This window comes from Capsicum annuum, chromosome 7 (genome assembly GCF_002878395.1).
Source record: "Capsicum annuum cultivar UCD-10X-F1 chromosome 7, UCD10Xv1.1, whole genome shotgun sequence".
NCBI classification, from domain to species: domain Eukaryota; kingdom Viridiplantae; phylum Streptophyta; class Magnoliopsida; order Solanales; family Solanaceae; genus Capsicum; species Capsicum annuum.
The window spans coordinates 7,503,195-7,521,891 of NC_061117.1; the positions used below are offsets into that span (position 1 = coordinate 7,503,195).

The 18,697-nt window shown below is 36.8% G+C and overlaps 2 protein-coding genes and 1 pseudogene across 3 annotated transcripts; 2 read left to right on the top strand and 1 right to left on the bottom strand.

Moving 5' to 3' along the window:
• Nucleotides 1–11,123: 11,123 nt before the first annotated feature.
• On the top strand, nucleotides 11,124–12,008 carry LOC124885664 (annotated as a pseudogene).
• A 9-nt stretch (nucleotides 12,009–12,017) lies between these two features.
• Nucleotides 12,018–12,410, top strand: LOC124885665 (toMV resistant protein Tm-2 netted virescent-like). The gene has a single exon (XM_047393905.1). The coding sequence runs from the start codon at nucleotides 12,018–12,020 to the stop codon at nucleotides 12,408–12,410; it is 393 nt and encodes a 130-aa protein (XP_047249861.1).
• A 1,789-nt stretch (nucleotides 12,411–14,199) lies between these two features.
• Nucleotides 14,200–17,972, bottom strand: LOC107877676 (transmembrane 9 superfamily member 11). 2 transcript variants are annotated; one of them, XM_016724365.2, is made up of 2 exons: nucleotides 17,784–17,972; nucleotides 14,200–16,541 (listed from the first exon to the last, which is right to left on the bottom strand). In XM_016724365.2, exon 2 carries the CDS (start codon nucleotides 16,516–16,518, stop codon nucleotides 14,524–14,526), a length of 1,995 nt encoding a protein of 664 aa, XP_016579851.1. In that variant the 5' UTR covers nucleotides 16,519–16,541; nucleotides 17,784–17,972; the 3' UTR covers nucleotides 14,200–14,523. The 2 variants fall into 2 exon arrangements, with proteins under 2 accessions (XP_016579851.1, XP_047271132.1); XM_047415176.1 differs by having other exon boundaries at nucleotides 17,610–17,918.
• Between the last annotated feature and the right edge of the window lie 725 nt (nucleotides 17,973–18,697).

The following is an 18,697-nucleotide window of genomic DNA, read 5'->3' on the forward strand; positions in this document are numbered from 1 at the left end:
TAAAACTAACATTTGGTATCAAAGCTTTCATCTTAAGGGATTTGTGGTAGAGTTTGAGAAGTCATGGATTCTGGAACAAATTTCTCACCAATTGCTCTGCCGGTCTTTGATGGAGAAAACTATCAGGTATGGGCAGTACAAATAGAGACGTACTTGGATCATTTAGATCTATGGGAAGGTGTATAAGAGGATTACGATATTCCAGCCCTACCGGATAATCCCACCATGGCTCAGATTAAAACACATAAAGAAAAGAAGACAAGGAAATCCAAGGCCAAGACATGTCTATTTGTTGTTGTATCATCAACAGTTTTCACACGGATAATATCTCTGAAAAATGCTAAAAAAGTATGGGATTATCTTAAGGAAAAGTATGGTAGAGATGGGAGGATAAAATGTATGCAAGTTCTAAACTTAATTAAGGAATTTGAATTACAAAAAATGAAGGATTTTGAAATAGTGAAGAAGTATTCAGATAGACTTCTTAATATTGCAAATAAGGTGAGGCTACTTGGCTCTACACTTGCTGACTCAAGAATTATTAAGAAGATTCTGGTAGCAGTTCCTGAAAGGTATGAAGCAACAATTACGACCTTAGAAAATACTAAGGATATGTCAAAAATCAGTTTGACAGAGTTGCTCAATTCCCTGAAAGCTCAAGAGAAAAGAAGGCTCATGAGACAGGATGTTACAACAGAAAGGGGCTCTTGTCAGTAAGCACCAGGTTAATAAATTTCTAAAGATGAAAGAGAATCAAGCATTGAGTGAAGGAGAAACATCAACTGACAATAAAAGTAAAGGAGGAAGTGCGAAAAAGAACTTTCCCCCTTGCCATCACTGTAAAAGAAAAGGTCATCCACCATTCAAGTGTTGGAGGAGACCTGAAGCTAAATGCAAGAAATGCAGTCAACTTGGACATGAAGCGGTGATTTGCAAAGGTAAAGCCCCGGAACAGGAAACAAATGCTCAAGTTGTTGATCAAGAAGAAGAGGATCTTCTTTTTGTTGCAACATGCTTCTCAAGTAAGATCTCAACAGATTCTTGGTTAATTGATAGTGGGTGCACTAATCACATGACTCATAAAAAAAGCCGATTCAAGGAGTTGAAGCCCACTAAAATTTCCAAGGTTAGGATAGGAAATGGGGACCATCTTTCTGTCAAAGAAATTGGAACCATAGCTATCAAAACTGACACAAGCATAAAGAAAATTTCAGAAGTTCTTTATGTTCCTGAAATTGATAAAAACTTGCTAAGTGTAGGACATTTGATGGAAAAAGAATTTAGACTTTTCTTTGGAGATGATCACTGCCAAATCAGTGACACTGCTGGAAATGAAATTTTTAGGGTGAAGATAAGAGGAAGGAGTTTTTCCTTTGATCCAACAGAGAAGAAACAATTTGCTTATTCCACGAAGGCAGATGTTACTGAAATCTGGCATAAGAAACTTGGTCATTCTCATCTACAAGCATTATTGTTGCTGAAGAAGGAAGCTATGACAAAAGGACTACCAAATCTAGTTGATCACTTACCAAGTTGTCAAGCTTGTCAATTTGGTAAGCAGAATAGGAAGCCATTTCCTAAAGCATCATGGCGCGCTTCTCAAAAGTTACAATTGATTCACACAGATGTTGCAGGACCTCAAAAAACACCGTCATTTAATGGTAGTCTTTACTATGTTATATTCATTGTTGATTATACAAGATTCTGCTGGATTTTTTTCATGAAATACAAATTTGAAGTGGCTGGAATTTTTTGGAAGTTCAAGAAAATGGTGGAAAATCAAAGTGGCTGCAGAATCCAAACCCTACGATATGATAATGGAAAAGAGCACAAGTTTGAAGAATTTAACAAATTTTGTACAGAAGAGGGTATTTCTCATCAGCTTACTACTCCATACACTTCACAACAAAATGGAGTTAGTAAAAGGAGAAACAGGTATATAATGGAAATGACGTGGTGCATGTTGAATGAAAAAGATTTGCCAAAAAATTTTTGGGCTGAGGCAGCTAATACAACAGTATTTCTCCAAAACCAGCTTCCTACTAAAGCGTTGGAGAGTAAAACTCCATTTGAGGCTTGGAATGGATTCAAATCATCTCTAAGCTTCATTAAAGTATTTGGTTGTATTTGTTTCTTTCATGCGCCACAGGTTAAAAGAGACAAACTTAATAAAAGGGTTGTCCCTGGAATCTATGTGGGTTATAACTCATCCTCTAAAGCCTACAAAGTCTATGATCCACAAACAGGGAAGATGATTATTAGTCGAGATGTTCACTTTAATGAGAAAGAGAAATAGGATTTGAAGAACAACCAAGTTTCAATCAATTCTTCAGAGGAGCAGACATCCGGTCAATGGCAAAATGAGTTAGTAGATGATCCTCCAGTTAGAGGTACAAGATTACTTTCTGACATCTTTCAACAATATAATGCGTTAGTTTATGAGCCTGCAGGACACGACGAAGCGCTTCAAGATGAAAAATGGAGAAATGTTATGGAGCAGGAGATGCTAATGCTTAAGAAAAAAAACACTTGGGAGTTAGTTGATAAACCAAAAGACAGAAAGGTCATTGGAGTAAAATGGGTGTTTAGAACCAAGCTTAATTCTGATGGTTCTATCAACAAATACAAGGCTAGGTTTGTTGTCAAGGGATATGCCCAAATATTCGGTGTTGATTACTAGGATACCTTTTCTCTAATAGCCCGACTGGATACCATCAGAATAATGCTAGCAATAGCAACACAAAAGGGTTGGAAAGTGTTTCAATTAGATGTCAAATCTGCTTTTTCAAATGGTATACTGCAGGAAGAAATCTATGTAGAGCAGCCCGAGGGTTTCATTGAGCAAGGAAAAAAAGAAAAAGTGTGTCTGCGTAGAAAGGCTCTTTATGGCTTAAAACAAGCCCCAAGATCTTGGTATAACAAGATTGATGATCACTTGCTGAGTTTGGGATTTGTTCGAAATCTGTCTGAAGTTACTCTTTATGTCAAACACAAGGGAACTGATCCTCTCATTGTTTCCCTTTATGTGGATGATCTCTTGGTGACAGAAAATAATGTGTGGCTGGTTGAAGAGTTTAAGAAAGAAATGATATAAGTCTTTGAGATTACAGACCTAGGACTAATGACATACTTTCTGGGAATGGAAATCAAGCAAGGCTATAATGAAATTTTTATCTGCCAAAAGAAGTATGCAAGGGAGATACTTAAGAAATTCCATATGGAAAATTGCAAGGCAAGAAGCACACCGATGAATCCGAAGGAGAAGTTGAGCAAAGAGGATGGAACCGATAAAGTTGATGAAGGAAATTTCAGAAGCTTAATTGGATGTTTGATGTATCTCACTGTTACAGGACCAGATATTCTATTTGTTGTAAGTCTTTTATCTAGGTTTATGCATTGTGCTTCTAAAATGCATTTGCAAATAGCAAAAAAAATTATTAGATACATCAAAGGTACAATCGAATATGGTGTCAAATTCAAGAAGTGTGGGAATTTCAAGTTGTATGGATTCTCAGATAGTGATTTGGTTGGATCCACTAATGACATGAAAAGTACATTAGGATATTACTTCAGTCTAGGATCAGGGATTTTCTCTTGGTGCCCCAAGAAGTACAAAATTATGGCACAGTCCACGGCAGAGGCTGAATTCATTGCAGCAACAGCAACAGTAAATCACACCTTATGGCTGAGAAAAATATTTTATGATTTGCATATGGAACAAAAATTTAATATGGAGATTCATGTTGATAATCAAGCTGCAATAGCTATTTCTCATAATTCGGTGTTCCATGGGAAGACTGAGCACTTTAACATCAAACTTTTTTTCTTGAGGGATGTGCAGAAAAAAGGAGAAGTGAGTTGTTTATTGCAGATCGGAAGATCAGCTAGCAGATGTATTTACCAAATCCCTTTCGGTCAATAAGTTCGAGTTCCTAAGGCAACAGCTTGGAATCTGCAGCTCCGAATGCAAAGAGGAGTATTAGTTAGTTATTTTAGGACTACAGTATCTAGTTTTAGTTTTCTGTATTTTTCTTTTCAGTCATTTTAGGAGGTAGTTACCATAGTGCTAGTACCATGACTTTAAAGTAGGGCCATGATCTATATCAGTTGTTTTTTTTTAGAATACTTATGTAACTTCTTCTATAGAATTTTACATTCACTTCAGAAGTTTATCTCTATGCCATCTTCTTCATTTTAGTTTCATATATTCTGGTGCTTATTTTTCTACATAGCAAAATAGACAGTGTCTCAATCGCGTTGTCTGCAATTTATCCTTTTAAAACTAACAGAGGCTTTAGTTGAAAGATTTTCTTCAAGAGAGATTTGATGTTCTTCGCATGTAGAAACTTAGGTTTTCTCGTAGTAGCTGTTGTTTTTCAATGTTTTCAGGTACACGGAATCTATAATTTGACAGAATAACTTCAACATTAGTTCAAGTTTAAAACAAGAATACTATGAAGTACAACAACACCCTCAACATAAGATCAAAGTAATCTTTCAAAGAAGTGTGTTTTATTTTTTAGAAATTAAGAGAAACAGAAATGGACAAGTCCTCTGAATTCACGCAAATAATTCCCCTCAAGTACCCGAGGTTGCAGAATTTTCCTCCTAGGATAAAATGGCCAAACAAACCAAATGTAGCGGTACCTTAAATAATTGGAATCTCTTAGAACTCACTCAACGATTTAATTAATCACACGAAATGTTTTGAAGAGAAGAAAAGTTTGTATATTCAGAAAAAAATTTATTACTAAACCTGTGGATAAATGCAGGTTTATATAGCCATCAAGTGCCCCTTCCGAAAAGTGGAAATGGTTCATCCGAAAAGGTGTATCCTTTGGAAGAGTCATGTCTGTTCATTTGAAGCATTGTGTCTTTTTCTGAGCAGACACAACTATCTGAATAGTCACTCATTTTCCAAAACAACATGTCTTTCCTCAAAGGTTGTGTCCCTCCATCTTCCATTCATACCAATTGAACCCAACAATCCCCCACATGAATGGGAAATGGCTATTCTTTGTAAAACTTTATGGACAAATATGTGATCATCAAGCAAAGACTGATTGCATCTAGATAAGAGGGTTTTTCTTTGAACTTTTCGTAGTGAACATGCATTGGATGCACTCGGTTAATCGGTAGATTTGATATCTTTGAACCATCAAACTTTAATGTACACCTAGACAACACATGTCACACAATCAGCTTTTTACCGTTTATGGTTCTCATGGTTTTACTTTTTTAGCCATGAACACGTCCCAGTCTCATGAGAGCTTAGAGAATAGGCCTTTAATAACATTCTCCTCGAAGCGGCTTCGACTTCACCCTCACATAGGTGATTTCTAAACGTCCATTCCTATAGATTAAATTATTTGGTTAAATCTGACAAATTTAGATAATCATTAAAAGACTTCACACTATAAGTCTTATCCTCGTTTACTAAACATTGTCTACATCATGAGAACGGGTTTGGTATTTGACAATGTTGAACCTGTCAGACACAACTTTGTTTGATCTCTTTGAACCTAGCTCTTTGGACCTCCAGTCTGCTAGGTAGAGTTACCGCCATGCTGACTTATCCTAGGCCTTAAACCCATTTCCTTGGATGTCCTCTCAACTCATTCTCTAGATAGGCCTTTTGTAAGTGGATTCGATATATTATCATTTGACTTTGCATAGTCAACAGTGATAATTCCACTAGAGAGAAGTTCTCTAACGGTATTATGTCTCCATCTTATGTGATGAGATTTACCGTTGTATATCATGTTCCCTGCCCTACCTATTATCGCTTGGCTATCACAGTGTATACATACTGGGTCCACTGGTTTGGGCCAATAAGTAATATCTTCCAAGAAATTCCGGAGCCATTCTACTTATTCACTGGCTTTATCCAATGCGATAAATTCAGATTCCATTGTGAAGTGAGCAATACATGTCTGTTTAGATAATTTCTAAGAGACCGCTCCTCCACCGATAGTAAATATATATCCACTCATAAATTTTACTTTATTCGATCCAGTAATCCAATTTGCATCATTATATCCTTCAAGTACCGCTGGATATTTATTATAATGCAAAGCATAGTCTTGAGTGTATTTAAAATACCCCAAAACTCTTTTCATTTCCATCCAATGAGTTTTATTGGGATTACTCGTGTACCAACTCAACTTACTAATAGTGTATTCTATGTCTGGTCGTGTACAATTCATTATATACAATAAACATCCCAATACTCTTGCGTACTCTGATTGTGAATCACTTTCACTCACATTATTTTAAAGTGCGAAGCTCACATCCAATGGAGTCTTGACAATACCAAATTCCAAATACCTGAATTTGTTAAGTACCTTTTCGATGTAATGAGACTGTGAAAATACCAACCCTTGTGGAGTTCTATGGATTTTTATTCCCAAGATCACATCCGCAAATCCAAGGTCTTTCATATCAAACTTGCTCTCAAGCATTCGTTTAGTAGCATTTATGTCCAAAATATCTCTACTAGTGATTAACATATCATCCACATACAAACAAATAATGACTTGGTGATTTCGAGTGTCTTTAATGTAAACACATTTATCACATTCATTAATCTTGAACCCGTTTGCCAACATGGTTCGGTCAAACTTCGCATGTCATTGTTTAGGTGCTTGTTTTAGTCCATAAAGTGACTTAACAAGTTTACACACCTTATTTTCTTTTCCTGGAACCACAAAACCCTCAGGTTGTTCCATGTAAATTTCTTCCTCCAATTGTCCATTTAGGAATGTTGTTTTCACATCCATTTGATGGAATTCAAGACCATATACTGCCGCCAAGCCAATTAACATTCGAATTGATGTTTTCCTCGTTACTGGCGAGTATGCATCAAAGTAATCAAGGTCTTCCTTTTGTTTAAAGCCTTTTACGATAAGTCTTACCTTGTATTTATCAATAGTACCATCAGCTTTCATTTTCTTTTTGAAGATCCATTTAGAACCTAAAGGTTTATTTTCTGGAGGAAGATCAACCAACTCCCACGTATGGTTGCTTAAGATTGAATCAATCTCATTATTGACCGCCTCTTTCCAAAAGGATGAGTCTGAAGATGTCATCGCTTCCTTAAATGTTTGAGGCTCATTTTCTAAGAGAAATGTTACAAAATCGGATCCAAACAAAGTTGATGTTCTTTGACGTGTACTACGTATTGGATTCGCATCATTATGTACATCCTCACTTAGTTCATCTCGAGGTCGTTTAGACACCACACTAGACTGTTCATGCCTAGTTTTATACGGATAAATGTGTTCAAAGAATTCAGCATTATCTGATTCAATTACCGTATTTTCATTAATATCTGGATTTTCAGATTTATGAACCAAATATTGACATGCTTTAGTACTTTTAGCATATCCTATGAACACGCAGTCCACCGTCTTAGGTCCTATCCTTACCCTTTTTGGCATAGGAACTTGGACCTTCGCTAGACACCCCCATACTTTGAAATATTTCAATTTAGGTTTCTTTCTTTTTTATTTTTCATAAGGAATTGATTGTGTCTTACTATGAGGAACTTTCTTAAGTATACGGTTGGCTGTAAAGATAGCCTCCCCCATAAGTTTTGCGGTAAACCTGAACTTATAAGTAAGACATTCATCATTTCCTTTAAAGTTTGATTTTTTCTTTCCACAATTCCATTAGACTGAGGTGAATACGGGGCTGTAGTTTGATGGATAATTCCATTCTCTACACATATTTTGGTGAAGGGAGATTCATATTCTCCGCCCCTATCACTTATTATCATTTTTATTTTTTTCTCTAACTGATTTTTAACTTTAGTTTTATATTTCCTAAATGCATCCATTGCTTCATCCTTACTATTTAGCAAATAGACATAACAGTATCTAGTGAAATCGTCAATAAAAGTTATAAAATACTTTTTTCCGCCACGAGATGGTGTTGACTTCATATCACAGATGTCAGTGTGGATTAAGTCTAAGGGATTGGAATTCCTTTCAACAGACTTGTACAGATGCTTAGCATAATTTTATTCCACACACGTTTGACATTTTGGTTTATTGCACTCAAAGTTTGCAAAACTTCTAAGTTAAACAGTTTTCGCAATGTTTTGTAATTAACATGGCCTAATCGTTCATGCCACAAATTGTAAGACTCAAACAAGTAAGAAGAAACAAAACTTTTATTGATTTCAATAGTCATTACATTCATATTATATAGGCCCTCAGTGAGATAGCCTTTTCCTACATACACTTCTCCTTTACTAATTACAACTTTTTTGGAAACAGTTACACATTTGAATTCATTTTTATCTAGAAGTGATACAGAAATCAAGTTCTTTCTTAACTCCGATACGTACAGGGCATTGTTGAGTGTCAACACTTTGCCTGAAGTCATTTTCAAGCATATTTTTTTGTTCCTTCTACTTTTGCAGTAGCAGATTAGCCATGAAGATATTTTGTTCTTCTTGAGCTGGAGAAAACGTTGAAAACAACTCCTTATTAGCACAAACATGGCGGGTGGCATCAGAATCCATCCACCATTCACGAGGATTTTCCACCAAGTTGCATTCGGAAAGCATGGCACACAGATCATCCATTTCTTTCTTGGACTCAGCCACATTTGCTTGGTCTTTTTTCTTGCCTTTCTTAGCGGCCCGACAATCTGTTGATTTTTGGCCAATCTTACCACAGTTGAAGCACTTTCCCTTGAATTTATTCTTGGGTTGATTGCTTTCATTTTTAGCTTTCTTTCACGTTTTGGTGTTGTATTCATCATCTACAATATTTGCTCCATTCAATATAGAATTTCCTCTTGACCTTCTTTCCGCAGCTTTATTGTCTTCTTCAATGCACAATCTTACGATTAGATCTTCGACAGACATCTTCTTACATTTGGATTTCAAATAGTTTTTGAAGTCTTTCCACATAGGTGGTAGCTTCTCTATTATTGTTGCTACTTGAAACTCTACATTCACGATCAAACCTACAATAAAGGTTATGTGAATATTAAGAACACTTTCAAATTGTTCAGCAAAGGTATTTGTTAAAATCATACCTTCCGCTAGGAGATCATGGATGATCACTTGCAATTCTTGCACTTGGGAGACAACCGACTTGCTGTCTATCATTTTATATTCCAGGAATCTTGCAACGAAGAACTTTAGTTCCTGCATCCTCTATCTTGTACTTCCGTTCTAGCACTCCCAATAACTCTTTTGCTGTCTTTGTTCCACTATATACATTGTAAGGATCATCTTGGAGACCACTCAAAATGTAGTTCCTGCAAAGGAAATCAGAGTGTTTCCAAGCCTCCATAATCACAAATCGCTCTTGTTCAGAGGTTCCCTCGGGCACCTCCAGAGTTTTCTCAAATATGAATCTTTGAAGACAAAGAGTTATGAGGTAGAAAAATATTTTCTGCTGCCACCTCTTGAAGTCAATACCCGCGAATTTTTCGGGTTTCTCCGCTGGTGCTATAGCTTGCGGAGCATTAGTACGACTCGTCGTGGCAATACTAGTTGCTGCCATAGTCATTCCAGCATCATGCACTTGACTATCATTAGTCTTTTTCCAGTCACAGCAAGACAGAACCTTTAGTATGTCAAAATACTACTAATAAAGTTGCAGCAACTTTAAACACCTCTTGTTTCTAGTTTAACGATGAAGTTTTTATGACTTACAATCATCAACCGAGTGATCTTTAACTTGTGATGAAAATTTTATGTCTTCAAATCACTAGTTAAGATCAAACGGAGTAGAAAGATAAAAGCTATAATCTCCAGAAATCAATCAATACAGATTTCGAAAATAAAACTTTAGTGAAAAGAAAATTTCACCAAACAAGCAAAAAAAATACTCTTTTTCAAAATTGTTTCCTTAAGATTGTTGTTTTTCAATGTTTTCGGGTACACGGAATCTGTAATTTGACAGAATAACTTCAACACTAGTTCAAGTTTAAAACAAGAACACTATGAAGTACAACAACACCCTCAACACAAGATCAAAGTAATCTTTCAAAGAAGTGTGTTTTGTTTTTCAAAAATTAAGATGAAACAGAAATGGCCAAGTCCTCTGAATTCACGCAGTGTCCTTAAGGAAATAATTCCCCTCAAGTACCCGAGGTTGCAGAATTTTCCTCCCAGGATAAAATGGCCAAACAAACCAACTGTAGCGGTACCTTAAACAATTGGAATCTCTTTGAACTCACTCAACGATTTGATTGATCACACGGAATGTTTTGAAGACAAAAAGAGTTTGTATATTCAGAAAAATTTTCATTACTAACCCTGTGGATAAATGCAGGTTTATATAGCCATCAAGTGCCCCTTCCGAAAGGTGGCAATGGTTCATCCGAAAAGGTGTATCCTTTGGAGTAGTCATGTCTGTTCATTTAAAACATTGTGTTTTTTTCTGAACAGACACAACTATCTGAACAGTCACTCCTTTTCCAAAACAATATGTCTTTTCCTCAAAGGTTGTGCCCTCCATTTTCCATTCACACCAATGCATTCCAACGGTAGCATGTTCAATAGACACGAGACAAGAAAACCTAGGATCCTTTTGACTGGTTGAAGCACAAAGTTGCTGCAGCTTTGCCAGCAGATACTATCTCCAGCTGGACTGCTGACTTAGTGCAGGAGGTAGAGTTGCGATGAACCTGGTCCCTGAGCAGTTGCAATTTTATCATCAACTCTTCATGAACCAGGTCCCGAGGTTGGTTTGTCAATCATCAAAAACCTAACTCTTCTTCGACGAATGAAGAGTTCCTTGAGATGAATTGATTCATGAAGCAACTTAAAATTGTTCAAAAGAAGATGAGATTTTTGAGATACTTCTCTGTCTCAGAGACAAATGGTTACGTTGACCATGAGAAGCTGGAAGGTTTGGAGATCCGAATTCAGTTCATGGCTGACAATGTAAGAGACTTGCGTTTTGGTTTTTGGGTTTATGGGGATGAAGATGATACCGAGAGTAAGCCACATTATCTACTATTCCTACTAATATCACTGCTCACAACATTGATGTGGCAATAGAGTTCGTGTTGGTTTTTCTGGGTGATGTGCGGAATCATGTTATTAATGGTAAGAGGTTGAATGAAGTCTTAGAAAAGATTGGAGTTCTTGTGGGCGACATACTATGAGCAACTCAAATGCTTCTAGTAGGATCTACAATCAAAGAAGACGCGAACAAGATTGATCTTGGTGTATGAAGCTGAAGTTGCTATTGACTACTCTTTATCGATATAATACTCTTTGGCATTCTTTTTTCTCACTTCCTGCAATCATAGAAGAGATCAATCGTATTAATGTGAAGGTGACAGAGATGCGGTTCATGAACCTTGCTCCGCGGTCATGCTCTGTAGTTAAATATCTGCCTACTCAACATAGCAATCCTGTGACTGTTGAGGAGATGGTGGATTTTGGGAATGACAAAGATAAAATGATTCAGTATCTGGCTAGAGGTACAAATAAGCTAGATGCCGTCCCCATTGTAGGCACGGGGACAGGGAAAAACGACTATTGCTAGAAAGGTGTTTAATAATGACATCATTGTTTCTCATTTTGATGTTCGAGCATGTTGTGTTATTTACCAAAAATATAGCTGGAGAGAGCATTACAAGAGATTTTCAGTCAAGTTACCAATTTCAAGGACAAAGGAGATATGGATAATGACGTCCTTGCCGACATTTTGAAGAAAAATCTAACCTGAAAGAGATATCTCATCGTCCTAGACGATATGTGGGATGGGGTGGCATGGGATGACTCATACCATTGTTTACCCGATGTTGGAAATGGAAGCAGAATTGTAGTAACAACTCGACTTCAAAAACTGGGTGAACATGTCAAGCGCTATATTGATCTTTATTTCCTTCCATTCCTCACACTAGATGAGAGTTGCAAATTGTTGCAGAAAAAAGCGTTTCTAAAGTAAGATTGTCCTCCTGAACTACAAGATGTGTGTCTAGCAGTCGCAAAAAGATGCGGAGGATTGCCTCAAGTGGTTGTCTTGGTATAGTCTTCAGCAATGCAGCTAAGTTACGATAACTTACCTGATCATATAAGACCATGCTTCCTTTATATTTGGATGTTTCCGGAGGATGCAAGAATTTCAGTATCTAAATTGATAAGTCTATGGATTGCGGAAGGCTTCATGCAGAACATTGAATCTGGGAGATTAATGGAAGAGGTAGCTGAACGTTACTTGATGGATCTCATCCATAGTAACATGGTAATGGTTTCAAAGAGAAGATATAACGGTAAGGTCAAGTACTGCCATGTTCATGTTCATGATAATTTAACGAGGATTACTAGTTTTGAAAGAACGGTTTTTGTCATTGAGGAGAGCGCGATATCTGTGTTTGCAGGACTACCAAGTCCGCAGTGTCTCAAATTAGTGGATTTGGTTTATAAGTCGTAAAAGTGGTGCCTCAAAGAGATCACGTTCCATAAACTTAAGTTCTTGAAACTGGTCAACTTAAGTATCTCAAGGTGGGATGTTTCAGAAGGAAACTTTTCCTATGCTTGAAACACTTGTTCTAGAAGATTGTAACGAGCTCGAGGACATCCCCTCTAGCTTTGCAGATATTTCGACATTAAAACAGATTAAGTTTTGCAATTGAAGGACGCAACCGCATTGAACTCATTTTGAGTAAGTAGAAACTAACTCCTATGCGTTGTTTTTGAGTATCTACATCCATCTAGTTTGATAACAATATGTTCAATACAGTATTGGAAGGCTGTGAGTCAAGGATGTGGCTGTAACCGCAACAATGACTTGCTTTCATTTAATTGCTCCATGTCAATCTCAAAGTAACGAGGATGTGTTTGAATTAGACAACTGTTAGGACAACGGAGTGGATGGAATTCATTTCTTAGCTAATTGTTGCAGTCGCGCTCATGTTGAAGTCGATTAGATTGTGACACTAGTATCGACTACTATGTTTGTTGTTTCGATAGATCAACTCTTTTTCTGTATGTTTTAGGTGATTGGAGACCAATATATTTCAGATGGTTGAATACAAGTACATTAGTTGAAGATGAGTATTCCTGTAAAACTGTTGATTTTTAGAAGGTAGACTCAAAAGGTTTTGGTAGCTTAGAATCAAATGATTCAGGTGCAATCCATACATAATGTCTTCGTGAGTGAACGTGCAAAAGTCATCTATGTTGTTCGAGCTGTTTAAAAATGTCACCCAGTGTGATTGGTTTTCCGGTAGTACTTGTTTGAATAATCCGACACGACTGCTACAATATTTTACAGTAAGAATAAAAGGACGGTAATCAGTCTTTAGTGAGTGCAGGTGAAGATCTAAACAGCAACTAAACAATCTACTATGCTTTCCAATGTCAATCAGATCACATCACATCACATCCTAAAGTTCAGTGTAAAGATGTTGCTTTCTTTATTCTTATGCCCTTTTTTTATGCCCTTTTTGCAGTCGGTCAAGGGGAAGCATGTTTTGATTCCTCCAACTTATGATAGTTGAGTAATCATCTGAGAAATTAACTCATTTTTTGTTAGACATTATGATAGTTGAGTATTCATCTGAGAAAGTAACTCATTTTTTGTTAGACATTAACGACGATATTCCATGAATTTTCTCCCTCAGTAAAATGCAGTAGTGTTGACACAATTGATCTGCTTCAAGAATCATGGTAACAACGGACCCCGCATAAATCCCATACGTGGGGATCTGGGTAAGGTAGAGTCTCTCCCTTCTTTGGATATGGACTCAGTTCTTTGAGGCTTTCTTGAAGAAGTATATGTCTCGCAACCTTCGAGAGCGTTTGAGAGATTAGTTCTTGAGATTGAACCAGGGGTATGTTCTAAAGTATAAGGCACGATTCCATGAGTTGGCCAAACATGCTACTGCTATCTTACCAAGAGTATAGAGATTTCTTCTTCGTATACTTAAGAGTTTGGTCGTGGCGAGTCTTTTGTAGAGGTATTTAATTATGTCCAGACTATAGAGGAGATGCATCACAAGGCCCAAGGGGGCAGCGATATTAGACCACATCACCATGGTAGTTTATCCAAAGTGGCTCACAATTCAGAGGGTTCTCAGAGTAGATACCCTCCTCGTCCATCGTATCAGCATCAGGGGTCAGCCTAGTAGGCCTTACCCCTACCTTAGAAGGTAGAGGTGGTTCACAATAGACCATCAGCTCAAAGAAAAGCATATCAAAGCTAACCGGAAAAAGAAAAATAATCGAAAGTATGCTTCAAGAATCATGATGAGCTGAGTAGTTGCATGTAATGTACAAAACCAGACTTACCAACTGAATCCATCACTACAAGCACATCCAAATATGCATTCTACCAACCAATGAAGCTATACTGACTATATCATGCACCACTTGACTATTTAAAGAATTAAACAAAACTTGAGGAGTTTATTGGTTCTCTGCTCCAAATACCCTACAAATTGATAGTAATATGACCATAAAAGTAAACAAGAATTGACTTAAAGACACATCTGCATTTGTTCCTTCGATGGTTTGCTTTGATTCTTTCTGTCCAAGAGACTTCTTCAATCCAGCTTCACTGAAGAGAACAAGTAATGTACAAACCAGAATGAGGAAAGGAACCCGACCGTGCCTGTCGCGAACATGATGGCTAGAACCATGAAGAGGGAATATCCAAGGTAAAGGGTAGCAGAAACAGGCCCGCTCAAGCTCTTGAGATCGAAGATTAGATAGTTAACGGAGTAGAGAAAAATGTATATAGAGACTGATCCGGAGGCAAAGAAAGATTTCCACCACCATTTCCAGTCCTCCACACAAAGATGCATGTAGGTCAGAACAAGAGACACCTCGGCACAAACGACGACAAGAAGGATCATGACAATCAGGAGGAAACCAAAGACATAGTATACACGGCCCATCCAGAGACTTGACATGATGAAGAAGAGCTCAATGAATAGAGTACCGAAAGGAAGGGTGCCTGCACCTAAAACTAGAAGCCAAGATGGATATTTTTGTGGTGGGATGTCACGTGGGATCTGGTTGGTTCGAACTGGGTATTCAATGTGGGGAGCCTTTGCCCCCAAATAACCACCGAGTAGGGTTAGAGGAACGGAAATGCAGAACCAAAGTAAAATGAGGATGACGAACAGTGAAAACGGAATGGCCCCTGTGCTGTGACTACCCCATAGCAGGAAGTTCAATGTGGTTAGAATGAGAAGAGCAATCCCAGGGAAGAAATAAGCAGCCTTCCACGAGACTGAAACCCATCCCTTATGATCGCCACAGCAGATCGTCCTCCAGAGACGAACAGCAACATAACCAGCTGAAACACCAAGAATCATATAGAAGAACAGCATGCCGGTAATCAATGTTCCACGAGAAGCCGGGGACATAAATCCAAGAGCAGCAAACAGAATAGTCACAACACCCATCCCTAGAATTTGAACCCCATCTCCAACCATCGCACAAAGAAGTGCTGGATTACTTGGAGCCCTGAACACATCACTCACCACAAGTTTCCACCCAGATAACTCCTCATTCATCTGAGATTGAGCCTCTTTGTCGAGTTCCTCATACCTTGTCAGATCCCGCCTGACAGTTCTCAAGAAGATTACAAGCACAATTCCAGCCAAGAAAGTAATTACCATAAGAGAGTTAAGGATAGAGAACCAGTGCACCTTTGCACCTTCCATCTTCAAATAAGCATCCCACCTTGATGGCCACTTGATGTCACTTTCCACAAAGTTCACCTCATAAGTAAAAGACACGGGCTCATTTTCTTTAATAGCCATGGCAACAGTTGTAGGGTCGCACTTAATTGGAGTCGGGTACTTACTGTACATTTTCAAGTTCTTTGTTGCATCAGGACCATGCTGGACACTACAAGGAACAACCTCAAACCCAACAACCATATAACCAGGTGCCTCAGATCCAACCTTTCGAACAGTCGAAATCAACACAGCTCCGTCACCAGTACCCATCACCCGAGCCACATTGGTCTCCTCATACTTATGAACAAGAACTGTAAACTTCAAATGATTAAACACGTAATACGCATCTTGAACCTTGATCCCAACGGGATAACCAGTCCACCGCAAGAAATAACCTTCCTTCCTCGTATACCGAATAGCAGGCAAATTATCAAGAATCAAATTCACTTGATACATCTCATCAATCCTCTTCTTCAAAAGATTAAACTCCTCACCAGACAAAGGTTTAGTTTGACACGTGAAAATCTCTGTCTCATTAGTATACATCTTAAACCTATAAGGAGAATTCTCAATCCGATCACCCATAAGCAGCTCACCAAGATTCTCAGCACTATCTTTAACACCCTCTTGAGGTTGACAAAATGGCAAACTATAGTAACTATAAGGCAACTCAGTATCAATAGACGTCAATGAATTCACCTTAACATTCAAGAAATCACCAACCCCATATTTGTGAGGGTAACTTCCAGGCAGATAAAAACCATAACCCAATTCAGATATCAAGCAGATAAACAAAACCCAAATCTTGAATTTGTCAAAAGATCTCATTTTTAGTGGTTTCTTGATCATATCTGGATGATCCAGATCAGGAACTGTAAGTAAAACGCCAAGATCAGTAGAATTCTCAACAGGGCTTTACACAACAATAAAAATTCAATGGTTCTTGGAATCAAATATTGCAGTTTTTATCACTATTAACTACTCCCTTCGTTCATCTTTACTAGTCCATGTTTAACTTGGCACAACTCTAAAGAAACAATAAATAAAAGAATAATTTTACTATATCATCTTTTGCTATGATAAGTTCAATACTTCAGGAAATGCATTGGGTAATAACTAATAAGGGTATAACAGGCACAAAATGGTAAATTGACTATAGGTTTTCTAATTTTCCAAACTGAACAAGTAAAGTTGTACAACTATTATGCTGGACAAGTAAATTGGATTTTCTTTACTTGTCCACTATACCAAAAATAGACGTCCAAAAATACCTGTCCAGTTTGAAAAAACAGTTTCAAAGGATGATGTAAAATATGGGCGTATTGCTGTCAATGAATAGACCTAACATTCAAGAAATCACCAACTACCCAATACAGATATCAAGAAGATAAGCAAAACCCAAATCTTGAATTTGTCAAAAGATGTCACTTTTAACACTTTCTTGATCAGATAACAAGCAGAAACCAATATCTTGAATTTGTCAAAAAATGTCATTTTTAACACTTTCTTGGTCAGATAACAAGCAGATAAGCAAAACCTAAATCTTGAATTTGTCAAAGATGTCATTTTTACTACTTTCTTGATCAGATAACAAGCAGATAAACAAAACCCAAAGCTTGAATTTGTCAAAAGATGCCATTTTTACTACTTGATCAGATAACAAGCAGATAAGCAAAACCCAAATCTTGAATTTATCAAAACATGTCATTTTTAACACTTTCTTGATCAGATAACAAGCATACAAGCAAAACCCAAATCTTGAATTTGTCGAAAAATGGCATTTTTAGTACTTGCTTGATCACATAACAAGCAGATAAACAAAACCCAAATCTTGAATTTGTCAAAAAATGTCATTTTTAACACTTTCTTGTTCAGACAACAAGCAGATAAGCAAAACCTAAATCTTGAATTTATCAAAAGATGTCAATTTAAACACTTACTTGATCAGATCTGGATGACACGGATGTAAGTAAAATGCCAAGATCAGTAGGGTTTTACACAAAAAATCAAGATTTAATAATTAAAAAAATCAACTTTACTAATTAATTAGTAAACAAGTAAAAACAACACAAAAATTATGATGATAAAGAAGATTGTGCAGAGGTTTAACTTACCTTCAAAATGGGGAAATTGTGGTGGAGTGACAAAAGAAAGAAGAGGGATCTGGATTGTGAAGAATTAATTTATGTGTATTTAATTATATATATGCCATTTTTACTCGTCGGTGGGAGATTTTTGGCGAGACTTTTCGGCCCGAGAAAATGACTTATGTCCTAATCATCAAAAAAGAAAGAAGGCGTAGGGGTTGGGGTGGGGTGAGGGTGACGTTATAATTTTTTAGAAAAAAATTAGGTAAATGATGTTTTTAGTTACTGAGATATTTAAGTTATAATTTAGTCGTTGTGATATTCAATTAAATTTCTAAGTTAAGGATTTATTAAAAATAATCTCTCTACTTCACCTAAGGTAGTGGTATGTTTTGCATATATTCTATTCTCCTTAGATCTCACTACGTAAAAATACACTGAATAGATTATTGTTGTGATATTTAATTAAATACTTTTAACTTTCAATTAAATACTGTGTGTTATTTTAACTTCTGGCTAATGGATATTATCAAACTAAATGGGATGATAACTAATTAACTATTTCGTTTTCAAATAATTGGCATGCAAATGAAAACTTATATGTGATCTGTCTAAAGTGTCGTATGAAGTTATTATTCCATTTAATTTGATGAGATATGTGTTAGTCATGTATCAAAATAGCATGCATTGCTTAATTGGAGGTTAGAAGTGCTTAGTCGGATATCACATGGATTGAAATTGAAATAACACGATAACTCAAGGATTAAAACGTTATTTTTCCATTATAAATTTAATTAATTGTGATGTTTGAATCAGTTTATGCACACATCGATTACTGTATTATATAATTTTTTGGGAAGAATATAAATATGGTTTTGTGTGTGTGTGTATATATATATATATATATATATATATATATATATATATTTCGTGATGGTTTC

Bases quoted from the DNA above. Each gene is read 5' to 3' on its own strand.
- LOC124885665 (XM_047393905.1), top strand. From the start codon at position 12,018: ATGCAGCTAAGTTACGATAACTTACCTGATCATATAAGACCATGCTTC.
- LOC107877676 (XM_016724365.2), bottom strand. From the start codon at position 16,518: ATGATCAAGAAACCACTAAAAATGAGATCTTTTGACAAATTCAAGATT.